Source organism: Centroberyx affinis, unplaced genomic scaffold (genome assembly GCF_046629955.1).
Source record: "Centroberyx affinis isolate AG114_WGS23_722 - 3 ecotype Tasmania unplaced genomic scaffold, CSIRO-AGI_Caff_v1 ptg001715l_1, whole genome shotgun sequence".
Classification (NCBI taxonomy): Eukaryota; Metazoa; Chordata; class Actinopteri; order Beryciformes; family Berycidae; genus Centroberyx; species Centroberyx affinis.
Genome location: NW_027280125.1, coordinates 1 through 13,477, shown reverse-complemented (window position 1 = coordinate 13,477; position 13,477 = coordinate 1). Strand labels below are relative to the sequence as shown.

General features: G+C 42.9%; 1 protein-coding gene across 1 annotated transcript in view; it reads left to right on the top strand.

Annotated features, from left to right (window-relative positions):
• The window catches only part of pde4dip (phosphodiesterase 4D interacting protein), a gene marked incomplete at its 3' end in the record, with an annotated part of 33,791 nt that extends 20,561 nt beyond the window's left edge, over positions 1-13,230 (top strand). The window contains exons 4-8 of the mRNA XM_071528715.1: positions 5,950-6,060; positions 9,132-9,208; positions 11,988-12,111; positions 12,294-12,454; positions 13,116-13,230. Coding sequence (XP_071384816.1) covers positions 5,950-6,060; positions 9,132-9,208; positions 11,988-12,111; positions 12,294-12,454; positions 13,116-13,230 — 588 coding nt within the window. The remainder of the gene's footprint in view (positions 1-5,949; positions 6,061-9,131; positions 9,209-11,987; positions 12,112-12,293; positions 12,455-13,115) is intronic.
• Between the last annotated feature and the right edge of the window lie 247 nt (positions 13,231-13,477).

The following is a 13,477-nucleotide window of genomic DNA, read 5'->3' as shown; positions in this document are numbered from 1 at the left end:
AGAAAAGACACAAGTCTGATCTCTACCACAGGAGCATACAGGGATAAACAGGGATAAACTTCCTTGTTATTTATGTCAGTTAATTTCTCCCAAAGAGCCTTTAATGTGAAACTCTATGTTAGTTGAGATGATTTTTGGGAGGCTTTGTTTCAGATAAATCAGATAAAACAGTGTTTTTGATCCTGGGCTCTAAAGTGGAGTTGGCCCTCACTTGTCCCTGCTGTGGAGAAGAGGTGAATAATCCACTTCCAGCAAAGGGCCCACTCTTCAGCCACATGTCTGAGTGTCTGGAGTCAGTGTGTGCGCTGTTGAGGAGATTCAAATCCTGTTTTGTTTCATGCCTCTCGCTCTCTTGGCATCATTAAAGCAAAACAATGGCGCACAGAGAGTAAATAGCCATGGAAACGCAGAGATGCCTGCAACTAAACACAGAGGCCAGCCAACTTTTCACTAAGCACAGCCGTGTGACCCGTTCTTTCCCACCAAACCACCGCCGCAGGCTGCCTGCACCACACTCGCCCTGACCTCCACCTCCTTCCACACACACACTCACACACAGACACATGTACGGATATACGCGCAAACAAACATACACATACATGTACAACACCTCATTCAGTCCTCGCCATGTACATTAAGGGATGTGAGCTCAGGGACAGCGTTGAGCCTGTCGAGGAGGGTTGGAAAGTGTGTGTGTGTGTGTATGTGTGTGTGTGTCTGTGTGTGATATGCACTATACAGCATAGATGTAATGTGTATAAGTTTATTGTGTCTGTGTTTATTGTTTTGGGTTTATGTAATAGATTTTATGTGTTTGTGGTGCGCCAGAGATGTGGCACGGATTTTTTGGGGCTTGAGTGTGTTGAGTGTGTGTGTGTGTGTGTAGGTGTGTGTGTGTGTGTGTGTTTGTGTGTGTGTGTACATGCTTTCCCACTTTATGTGTCCATATGTTTGATCTAGGCTGTTTTTAAGGCGGCTTGGGGTCTTGAAGCCAATGTGTCGTACAGTCGGGTGTTTTTTTGTTTGTTTTCTTTGACCGCACTGAAGTTGGCAGACAGGCTGGAAAAGCCATTGAACGTCCTCCATGCCGAACCCCTCCGTCGGTACTGTTCCATCCCAAACCCTGATGGGAGGCTGGCACCGGGGTAAAGAGAGGCCCCCCCCCTACCCAGCCTCCCCTCCATTTCCACCACCATCACACCACGCCATCCTTCACTCACATACTGCTGCCACCACATCTGGGAATGATTTGAGCGAAGGGAGAGAAAGAGAAAGCGAGAGGAGGGAGATGAGGAGATGAAGCTTACATTCAGATATCCTCTGCCCCCTTTTATGTCTCGTGTGTCTATAAAAATTGTGACACTGAGGGATGTGTAACGGTTTTAAAGTCTCCAGTTTCTTTTACTTCCCAGAAATTCATTTTGTTGCTATTAGAGTTGTTTATTAGCTCAAACCTATGAGCTCTAATTGTATTTGCTGTCTGGCAATATAAATTTACCGAGCATTCTATGGGGAGCCAGTGGGAACTATTGGGGCCTTATTGATTTCACTGTCTTTCTGGATTGATAGCTCTATCGGACACACCAATGCTTGGGTCATCAGATTAATAGTGGATTTGTGTTGACACACTGTCTGTCCTGCATTGTTATGTATTATTTTCTACATCAATGTTAAGTCAGTTGCTGCAGCACATTAATTTGGCAAATATGATTGGTGACACATTGCAATAAAATTTAATAATTTGTAAATGTAATACAGAGCTAAATTTGATTGATGCTATATTCTACATTACTACTACAATTACAATACAATCTCTATTTACAGCTGTAACTATAAGTTTCTAGGTGGCACTTTTGTAGACAGTCCAGACTGATAGGCCTACACTGCATTACATCATATTGTATTTTGGTTCAGTTTATTAACATAACTCTCAATGAAGCTCCGTTGCCCTGGAGAAGCTTTTGCTTTGGAAACAGCAGATCTGTAAATTTTCTGCTTGATTTATTTTCCTTTTAAATAAATCTCAAACATGGAGCTGTGTTGTCTCTGAATGTCAGCCCAAATGTTTTGTACATCATTATGGGCCTTGTGGTGTGAGAAGCAATAATTATTCACTGGAAAAATGGAAATAAATGCAGTGCCATCTCAGACAAATAAATTGGATTATTTTACATGCTTGTTAAATGTTGCTTGATGTATTTAGCTTATGTTTTTGCTAACAGTGTGAGAACAGTAGCACGTGACCCTCCTTTCCCTTGTTAAGCTATTTTAAGTGTGAAATGTAAAAATATAGAGTTGTGTCGATTGCAGACACTTTGGCATTCAGTGCTTATTTTATGATGACCATTTGTAGTGAACCTCAACTAATTCTATGTGGATTCTGTGTGTGTGGTCGGGCTTAATGTGCCTCACATTTTGCTTGTCACCCCTTCTTACTCTCAGCCTTACCATCTCGCTCCCTGCCATAGCCAATAGAAGTGTGATCTCCCAAGCCCGCAGTAGCCTGTCCCAGAATGGTTCAATGCACTCTAAAATCATCACACTGCATTATTTTCTACTGTCAACTAAGAAATATAGAGCTTGTTAGTTTTTACCACATCTCTTGATGATTTTGTTGAAATTATAAACAGATTCTGAGCTGCCATGCCTTACTAGCTGCGCAACAAGCACAATCAGTCCTTTGTCGTTGTGTCTTAAAGGCCCTGAACAGCCTATTTCTCTGAGTATCAAAAACACTAAATCATGCACACAAAGTGTATAGCTGACAAACACCATTTCAGTTGAACCATTGCATGTAATAAACCACGAGGGAGCATCTGTCTAGTGTGCAGGTTTGTTCTGGTTTCTTATTTACCGCTCACAGTGTCCTGCAGTGGGTTCAGTGCATTCTAAAGTCCTAAATCATGCTTCATCCCATTTGCGTCTATGATTCCAACTAGTTCCTGGGGATATTTTTAGCGTGGGTCTCTTGATGATTTAATTAGGTTTACAAATTATAATTAAACCGCCATTCCTACCGTGTGCCATAGCAGTACAGTAAACACAATCAGACATTCCCCTGCAGAATTGCATTAGGGCTTGGCACTGCCAGACGGCAAGACTGGAAAATCTCTAACTAACTGGCATCAAGGAGCTCCTATTACTGGCAATGGGAAAACTCCCACCATTCTGCCAAGCCCAGTCCACACACACACACACACACACACACACACACACACAGATAGACACACACATAGACACATACACTCACGCAAACTCCCAATTACACTCCTATTTCTTTCCCAAACATACTATGGAGCTGTTCTTTAAACCTTTGCTGACACGTGGATGAAGCAGTAGGCGGGGCTTAGTAAACTGTTATGACTTTCTTCCGCCCACGCTGCCATGGCAACATAACAGTAGTCAATGGTGCATGCAAATGAAGGGGATAGGCACAGTGTTGGCTAGGGACAGTGCCGCTGGAAAATGTCTATGAGATGTGGCTGTTGTGACGTGGATACTCCCTGGTACCTAGATATTTAGCTGCGTGGGTCTTAATTCCTTCTGATTCTAATAACGGGGGTCCAAGCATATTCCCAAATAATAAGAAGCAGTGGGGTACAATTTAGAGGAGCAAAAGGCTGGAAAAATGTTCTAATGCTCCTTTTCTTTTTTCCCCTCCAGTATTGGATTATGCTCTGACGCTGGAAAAGTCCTGGAGAATTAGGATGATTTCATTTCATGGGCACGTTGTGTTGTAATAAATTCAGTCATCTCTCTCTGCATGACCTCTGGATGGGCCGCTGTGGTCGGCCTGTTTTCTCCAACTCTGTCGACTGAGATTGGATTTCAGTATTGTCACAGATGATACACTTTGTGATTAACTCCCTCGCTCATATTGGCCGGAAAACTTTCAGTGTGTGTGCTTGCATGTGTGTGTATGCGTTTGTGTCTGCTGGTGTATACCGTGTCTCGTTTATACAGTATGTATGCGTGTGTCCACTGCAATCATCGATCGCATCATGCAGAGTGTCCCCCAAAGCATATGACAACCCAGTCATCTCTTCTGGTTGACTTTTGGACGGATTATTGTGGTCTGTGTGTTTTCCAGCTCTGTCAAATAGGGACTGTTGTACAGTATTGTCACAGACAATATATTTTTGGTTCATTCTCATTCTCATTCCCTGCTATTGACAAATAGCTCCGGATAATGTATTCAGTAGTCTGCCAATGCTACTCCCTCATGGGGTGTCTATAGACAGTGTGAGTGTGTGTGTGTGTGTGTGTGTGTGTGTGTGTGTGTGTGTGTGTGTGTGTGGGTCGGGGGGGGGGGGTGGGCCTGGGTAAGCACTGTTATTTAGTATTGTCACTGTATTGTTTTGTTTTTTAGTTTTTTAAATACAGTCATGCACACAGTTCAGTATATGAGTAACTGTAGCTGCTCTGATTGTGGAGAGGAAGTGTGGGTGTTTAAGTGCGCACGTGTGTATGTGTGCACAGTCGTGCATGAGTCATCTAGATTGTTTTGCTTTACAGTTTGAGTGTGTTTGTGTTCGCAAGCTTGTGTGTGTGTATGTGTGGGTGTAGATGTTAACACTGTAGAAGTTAACAAATTTAGTCGACGCTTGTGTGTGTGTGTGTGTGTGTGTGTGTGTATGCAAAGCACCCAAACTTTCTTACACTCAAGCTATGTATGCATCGTGTATGCAAAGTACAAACCGTTCACACCAAACCGCCTCACAGACTCAGACGATGCGTGTGTGTGCTTGTCTGCATGTGCGTGTGTTCTCGCATCCAGCCATATGCTTGCACGCAGTTCAATCATTGTGTCCGTCTGTCCCGTTCTGTGCCCCGACACACGGGACGTTCCTGCTCGTGCAATCACCGTCTCCCGGCTCAGCATTCCTCAGTGACAGCCGGAGGGCGACAGCCTCTATAAATAGCTGTGGATCACTGCAGCTCTCTAAGATCCGGAGAGTTGGGTTTCTGTGAGCTCAGGTGAACAGCAGTATAGAGAACAGAAAATAGAGCTTTAGCACCACCCCATGGTCAGGCCCTGTCATGTCTCATCGTGGCTTTCAGATGTTTACAAACAAGGATCATACGTAGGAGTTTGGAGCAAGCTTTTCTACATCTTTTTTAATAATTTAGTTCAATAATCAGCCCTGCAGTCTGGTCGTTCTCCCTCATTCTGTGTCTGCTTACTCTGGATGATGGTTCACAGTGCTTGCTGCAGCTGTCATGCCAAGCCCAGTGAAGCTTCACTTCAGGCAGTAAGAGGAAACTGCTCAACAGTTGTCCTCTAGGCCTAGATCAGCTCAGTTTGACTTGAGTAGCCGTCTGCATCTCCAAATATTATTGCCCAGACAAGTATCGTAGACTACATAATATGCATGCAGCGCTAATAGCCTCTCACCCTCTATTTTAATATGCTGATCATGTCTCTTCTCTCCCGCACATTCATGAGTTGGAGTGTGAGGAGGCGTCTACAGTAGCCCAGCACTTGTGCCTGTGACCTACGCACCACACACTCTCTCTCACTCTTCAGTCTCAGATTCTTGGCATGACTTCCTAGTGGTAAAAAAGGAAACATCCCCCTGCCCCCCTTCCCATCCCCCATAATCCCCTACTGCCCCTGTGCCATCCCTGACCCTCCTACAACATACCCAAACTGAGGGGAGCTGATGTCCACTTTATGTTTTGATCACCACTCCGTTCTTGTCTACTGATGTTGTTGTATGAGAGAACAGGGGAGAGCAGAAACTCTACTCTCTGGATTAGTTATTGTTTTGCATTTTGTATCATCAGGATAGTATAGATACAGATTCTTTAGTCTACTAGTTCTCCTTCTCTTCAGTCCTGTTTCAGTTACTATGCAGTACTAAATGGGGGGCCACGATGCCCCCTACGAAAGACCCACCTGCCATCATGTCTAACTGTGGTTTCCGTGGTTACCGCACTATCTCGCAGCACCTGAACGACCTGAAGAAGGAAAACTTCAGCCTGAAGCTCCGAATCTACTTCCTGGAAGAGAAGATCCAGCAGAAATTTGAGGAGAGCGGCGACGATGTGCACAAGAGGGTGAGTAAGAAATTCCCTTATGAGTAAGTAACTGTGGGAAGGGTTTACTGAAACATGCAAAACCACTGGCTTTGAATGCTGCATCATTTACTGTACTCTTGTTACAAAAAAAAAAATAGTGATTTACTTTAGGTGCTGTGCAGTGCAGTCCTCCTTGTTGTGTTTCAGGGCTGCAGGTTTGTGTTTGAAGGTAACTCTTACTGACAGCAGGTCTCAGGCGTGTCTGAGAGTTCAGTCAAACTGTCAGTCCTGCATTTCTGCCTGTGAGGGCTCAGAGAGGCTGTGGACTAGTATGTCCTAGTGCTGATGATAACATTATGAACACATGAATATCCTCAATGTGCATTGCACAATTACCAGGATTACCAACATGCATGTTGTGCATAGATCCAATGTGTATGCATTATGTATAATAAGGTGCATAATTTGCTTTGGTATGTGTTTTACTTAACCATAGCTTCTGTAATATTAGCAATAGAGACTGACAAGATAAGTTCAGTACCTATTGGGTTGAGGCTGAGGTACAATAATGCGGCGAGACAGACTGTGGCAATCTAACTGAGACTAGTCAAGAATGGTTGAGGAGGCAAATGTGACACCCTAACAGCTGCTGTCTGGCCTATGGGTAATCCAGCCAATTGGATCCCAGTAGATCCCACTGACACCACCAAACAGGGTGTGTCTAGTGCAGCACCTTAGTGGCAGATCTTTTCTTTTTACCTGAATGTACACTCATATATGTGTGTCTTTATGGCATTAGTCCAGCAGAGCTATTCACCTGCCATCCTTAATAATGTTGCCATTGGCCGCCAGTGAGGACAATTTCCTCCTTGCCCTGTCTGAACATTAGCCATTGGCAGGCAATCAAAAAAACATCCACCTTTGATATTATATGTTACTCCATTATCATGACTTATAGTGTCAGCATGTCCGCTCTAAGTACAGACAGATCAATTTAGCATTCTCCACCAGTCTGACTGCATTTATACTGAGATTGCCAGAGTGAATGATGCAGGATTTGAGTGCAGGACGTGATCAGCGAGTGTATGAGTTCAATAGCTGACCTTACCTGCTGTCTCATAAAACTGGCAGAACATCCTGCCGTTAATGCCTGTGCCCTTTCCCGACTGAAACAAACACCAGCTGTCTTGTGGTGATGATGAAGCTCTGTGGTGGGACGAGGTTTGTGTCACCAATATTCAGTGGCACCCTTTCATCTGCAAATATGAAGTCACTTCCTGATTGTACATGTAAAGGTTGAGCCAGCTTTGCTTATTAACCTGAACAGGGAAATACAAATAGGAAATAATTGTTAGCATGAGAGTATTGTAATTTTATTATATTCACTTTCATTGTGATATGAAGAGATTCTACAATGAATGGTAAAGGCACTGTAATGCACTAGTCACATAATGCACTAGGTTTTGTTTATTGAAGAATGGATTTGATTCAAGGCATGACTTACACCATCAAAGTGTTTCATCTTAAGACGCCATTTCAATAGCATGTTGTTATTTTCCTAAGAAACTTCACCTAGGTCAGTATCAAAACAGATATTGGTCTTTCACTGTGGAAAGTCAGGTAGTTTTGGATTGAGTTTTGGAAAAAGATACATGTTGGCTTTTAAATCCACAGAGGAAATGCAACCATTATGCACATGTTATGTGATGCACTGCTGGCGTGATACTCATCCTGAATGATCATGTTGATTGCCTAGAAGTTTGGAAAAAAGGGTGTGTGGATCCAAGCTAAATAATCTACTGTAGTGCCTGCCAGGGCAGAGAAAGGGCAGAATTGGCAGTCCAGAGCATCTAAAGAGATCCACATGCCTGCCAAGAGAATCACAGTCCTAACTGCCCTTATCTGACTGACCTCTTTTCCATCATCCATTCCAGGCCCAATGACCTACATTATCTTAGCCACAGACCTCCCCAGGCCTGGAATTATTATTCGCATGCATGTGTGCACACTTGCACGCATGCGTACGTGTGAGTGTGGAGGTCCTCGCACGCATAAGCAGCGACACATGAGCGCACCTGGATCTGTGTGTGTCAGTATGTCAGTAACTGGACCTGCTCTGAATGGACATGAATCCATATAGTTCACCACAGGAGCACAGATCAGGCAGTCCGGTCCCGTGCAGAACGCTGTATACGACGCCACAAATCTTCCCACAGTCAAACAGCCACACGTGAGCGGACTGACAGGCAGCTCCATCCGGCTTGTTGCTGCCTCAGTCGAGAGCCAAAAGTTAAAAGTGGTGTGTTGCTGTGTGCAGGAGGGTAGGGGGGAGAGGAGGGAAGGGGGAGGGGTGGATGGTTACATTGGGGGGTTGGGGAAGAGACAGATCCAGCAGGTGCTGATATCCCCCTCGACTATTTATAGCCCTACTGTGCTGCCAGAGATATGGGTCGGCACGTGAGATTTTGGAAGCCCTCATTTTGTGTTGTGGAGTGTGACTGAGCAGCAATGCACATACGAGGATATAAACACTAATAACATTTTCAAGATTAATTAGATGCACCATATCAAATAAAATAAACTGATGTTGATGTTAATATGTTTTTAAATCAATATTCTTTTTGATTTTGATTTCATACCCCACACATGTTGCTGCCTTCCATTCTTTTTCAGAGCCAATCCATACACTACCAGTCAAAAGTTTGGTCACACCTGATTGAATGTACTATATTTTTCATGATCTTAAATGATCTAGAGGCTTATGCTTAAATGCTTGAAATGTATTTTTTAGACAAATATAAATAGTGAAGTTGACGCCTATGTATGAATTTCTTTCCAAAGCCTTTGCCTTTTCATCAAGGCAAAGGGCGGCTACTTTAAAGAATCTAAAATATAAGATAGTTTTGATTTTTTTTGGTCGCTGCATAATTCCATTTGTGTTATTTCATAGTTTTGATGTCAATTATTCTAAAATGTGGAAAATAATAAAAAATAAAGAAAAATGCGTGTCCAAACTTTTGACTGGTAGTGTACATATGCTATAAAATTTGCTCTACTCCCTATCCCTATTTATTGTTGCATTGTTTGATGGATTTCTTTGTCTTTTCCAGAACATCGAGTTGAAGGTTGAAGTGGAGAGTCTGAAAAAGGAACTTGAGGAGAAACAGCAGTTTTTGGACAAAGCACTGTGAGTATTTTACTTCTCACTGTCACTGCAGAGATAACCACCGTGCTTCGCATTGCTTCACATTCCCAATGACCAAAATTATCATAGTCAGGGAATCCGCAGACCTTGACTTATTGTTTGCATGCATGCTTGCATTCCCAAGTGTCTCCAACAAATCACCCATACGCAGTTTATTACCATAGCAACCTCCGGACCTTTGTGGACATGTTTTGAAAAATGGTTTCAAATATTAAACTACTTGAGTTGCACAGATGTGTTGGGATGCCTTTTGGGAAACTGCAAAAACACTCCAGTCTTTCCACCAGCGGTTTGATTGCTACTCTTGAGTCTTCCCAGCAGAGCCCCGCTGCCCTCGGGGCCTGCAGCCTCTCATCACACGCTCGCCCACCGGCCTGCAGACTCACCTCGCTATCACAACACAGCTTAAGCTCTGTGGAATGCCATGTATGGACTTGAGCACAGAAATGCTTTTGAAGAGGATGAAGTGGCTCTGTGGTCTGGGACAGAGTATGAACTGGGGATCAGGGTGAGGAGGTGAAGAGAAGGGGAAGGTGAGAGGAGGAGGGAGAGAGAGGGAGCAGGAACCTGCCTGTGGGTTTGTTTTGCAGAGCGGGAGTATTAAGAAGAGATGGAGGAACAGAGTAAGAGAGAGAGAGGGAGGGAGGGAGAGAGAGAGAGAGAGAGAGAGAGAGAGTTTGGGTAGTAGTAGGGAGAGCAAAGGGCAAAGGCTGCCCTGTGGTTTGTTGTGCTGCTGAGTAGGGAACTATTTGGGCTCCAGCACCTGTCTATGAAGCAGCTGTCTATCTGTATATGAGTCTCTTAAACTGCACAACTCCTCTACTACACAACTGTCAGATGCATTCATCCTTTCACAGTGCTAAAGTGAGTAGTCAACTTAATCAATTTATCCATTCATTATCTTACATTCCATCATGCAGAACACCAAGACTTTAGATTTGACACTACAGTGCTCCATGAAAAATGCTACAGAAAATCAACATGTTAAAATCCTATCCACTGGCATTATTTGATTGATGATTATCCTAATAGCTGGAGCTAGGAACAAACCATTACCTGCTGTGTTGCAGTATCGGCAATAATTAGTTCAATTAATCAATTTAGCACATTGTCAAAATAATGAAAAGGGGCAAACATTCTAGCCCTTAGGAGAGCGAGTGTATGTTAGGGATTCTCTCTCTCTCTCTCTCTCTCTCTCTCTCTCTCTCTCTCCCTCTCTCTCTTTCTCTGTTTCACTTTATAAATAAACCCCCAGGCCACTGTTTATCATTAGAGTTATTAACAGAGCCTGACTGATAGATGTGAGTAGGACAAGCTGAGTGCGACCTGCAGCTTGGTTGTTTAGGCTGGCTGTTAAGGTGCTGAGTGTGGAGCCTTTACCATAATAACCTCTGCCTTGTTCCTCAGAGGAGGTCAAGAGCAATTTCCCTCTGGGCTCCCCTTTCTCCTTTCTCTGGAGAGAAAGTTCACCCTACTCAAGCATTTTGTTATTTATTTGTTTCCTTTTTATTTGGAGTGGTGGACGGCCAAGAGGGACAGGAAATATTTCTGTGAATTATTAGAATAGCATTCAAAGTAAGTTTTGAATCATAGGCAGTTTTCAACCTTGCACACTTGCAGATTTGTGGTATTTCCAGCATATGTCACTACACTACTGTGACAGATCCCTTGCCATAATGACCATGAACTCATTAATGAAACCAAGGTCCATTCAAGAATAGCCTCCTATTATATTCATACTGCTTCTGACTTGCACTGCAATACACAGATGCATAACTAAGCTAGAAAATAAGTATCAGATCATTTGAAATACATGCCAAGTTGGTCATATGAAAGCAGTATATACAGTATATCATGTCCTTCTGTGACATGTCTTTTGCTACCAGAATTGTTGGACTCCGGAAACAGACAGGACTTGAGTTAATGAATCCCTGTCCCAGGAGATCCAGGGAGGTCTGTCTAAGTGACCGGGCATGAATAAATTATGTGTGTTTACTGTCTGAGGAGAATAGAGCCAATAACTAGAAACCATCTGCCTCTGAAGCCAGCTTTTTATTGCATACATCTATTATTCAGTGACTTGTAGGTTTCCTTCACTTGCAGTTGATTCTGCACTGACAATTGGTAACTTAATAGATCTGATCATGCACATAAATTGTTTTTTTTCATATTTTCACATTCATATACAGAACTGTGCAAACGTTTTAGGCACATGTAAAAGAAAAATAGTAAAGCGAAGATGCTTTCAACAATAATTAAATGAAAAGTTTCTAAATATCAAAAAATGTACTATAAAGAGCAGTCTACTGACACACTAATGCAGAAAAAAATGAATACACATCTAAGACACAATTTATATAAAAACTCTTGGGTGCCTAAGACTTTTGCACAGTACTGTAAATGTGCATGAATATGAGGGATTTTTGGCAGCCTTGAGGTTAGATAAGTAAGCTTGTGACCAGAATAGCACCAATTTGTATCCCCAAATCAACTGGGGAAATCTGGGTGGGGGAAGTGAAGAATGTAAACTCAAACTGATGTGCCCGTGAGCAAAATAATTTCACAGCTACTTGCTACACCAATTTAGACTCTAGTTGTACAATGCACTGCAGATACACTGCCAAGCCATTACTTTATATAACAATTTGATCTTAGTTAACTTTCCTGGTTAATAAGGGTTCAATGTCCACGTTATGCTCTGAAACCAAGCACTGTAGTTTGCTGCTTCCAATGTAAAATCACCAATCCTGCACTCCCATAGGTCAACGGCAGAGAGCCTGTCCAATCAGAATGAAGCAGAGCTGCAGCGTCGCTTGTCAGAGCGACAGGAGGAGATCAGCCACATGCAAGAAATCCTAGAGACCAAAGTTCAGCTGTTACATGAGGTACACACACACGTGCACACATACACACACACTCAGTAATGTGCTTTACATGGCCTTTAAAAATAAATAATATACAATATAGAAACAACATGATCATATACAAGCAACTTTTTGCAAGTTCACATCGGTCTGGTGTTAACCATACAGTTACCATCTTGTCCCCCCATCCATGTCATCTTCAGGAGGCCCAGCTGGCACGAGGCGAGGCGGAGAAGATGGCCTCACTGGCGGACGCAGAGTCCCAGCGCTGCCTGGCCCTGGAGAGAGAGATGGCGGTGAGGATGGAGGAGTGTGGAGGTTCTCTGGGACGACTCGACCCGCAGGCCCTGACTGAGAAAGACAGGTGTCTAACAACAGCTTACACACACAAAAACAATATTCACTTTACACACTGAAAACATGTATGCAGCAATTTGCATCAGCTTTTTAAGTAAATACAACATTTTTATGTCTAGCTAACATTATATCCAATATTGTCCAACGTGATTATATTGTTGTGTTTTAATCCTGAAAATGTGTAATTTCTCTCATCACATTTTAGCAGTGGGTTTTATTTTACAATTTTACTTCTATTTTTTTTACTGTGCAAATCAAGTAAACTAAATGTTTTATGTGTGTAGCATATTTAATGTAAACACATAAAAAATCTACTGTATATTGCATTCATATTTATAAACTCCAATGCAAACTGCTTGGTCAAATATTTTGAGAGGCATCAGCAGAAGGCTTTCCAGTTGCCTGTTTGGTGATACAAGGTGTCTGCCGGTGGCTGATGTGTGTGTGCTATTCACAGAGGTGCTGGCAGCAGTGTTGGCACCGGTATTGACATGGACACTGGCATCCGCTGCTCTAACCTTGTCAGTGACATTCTCATGCCTGGAACAAAGAGCCATGGCTATGCCCTACATACCGTAATTGTCGAAAACAGTGGCTTGGAGTTAGATACTAGTTTAGGTCAGTACTTTAACTTTAACCATCTCTGTCTGTGCCTCTCTCTTTCTCAGGGCAATCCAGGACTTGACACAGGAGAAGAACTCACTCAGCCTTCGGGTCGGGGAGCTTGAGGTCAAAGTTCACGATCTTTCCTCCTCCCTCCAGAAGAAGGAAAGGGAAGCTGAGGTATTTTTTGCCAAATCCAAACCCTCTCTGTATTTATAACCCTGTCTATATATATATCTATATTATTTCTAAAGCCACCAAATAAGCCCTCTGGGTCTCACGGCTTCTTGAAACAAGTTTGAACAGTTTTCTGTCTTCTATTATACTTCTTTATACTAACTAAACTAAATATGCATTCATGTCAAATCATGCCACACATATGGCATTGCTAAGTGACGAATAGACTGAAAAAGATCCAGGTTCCAGG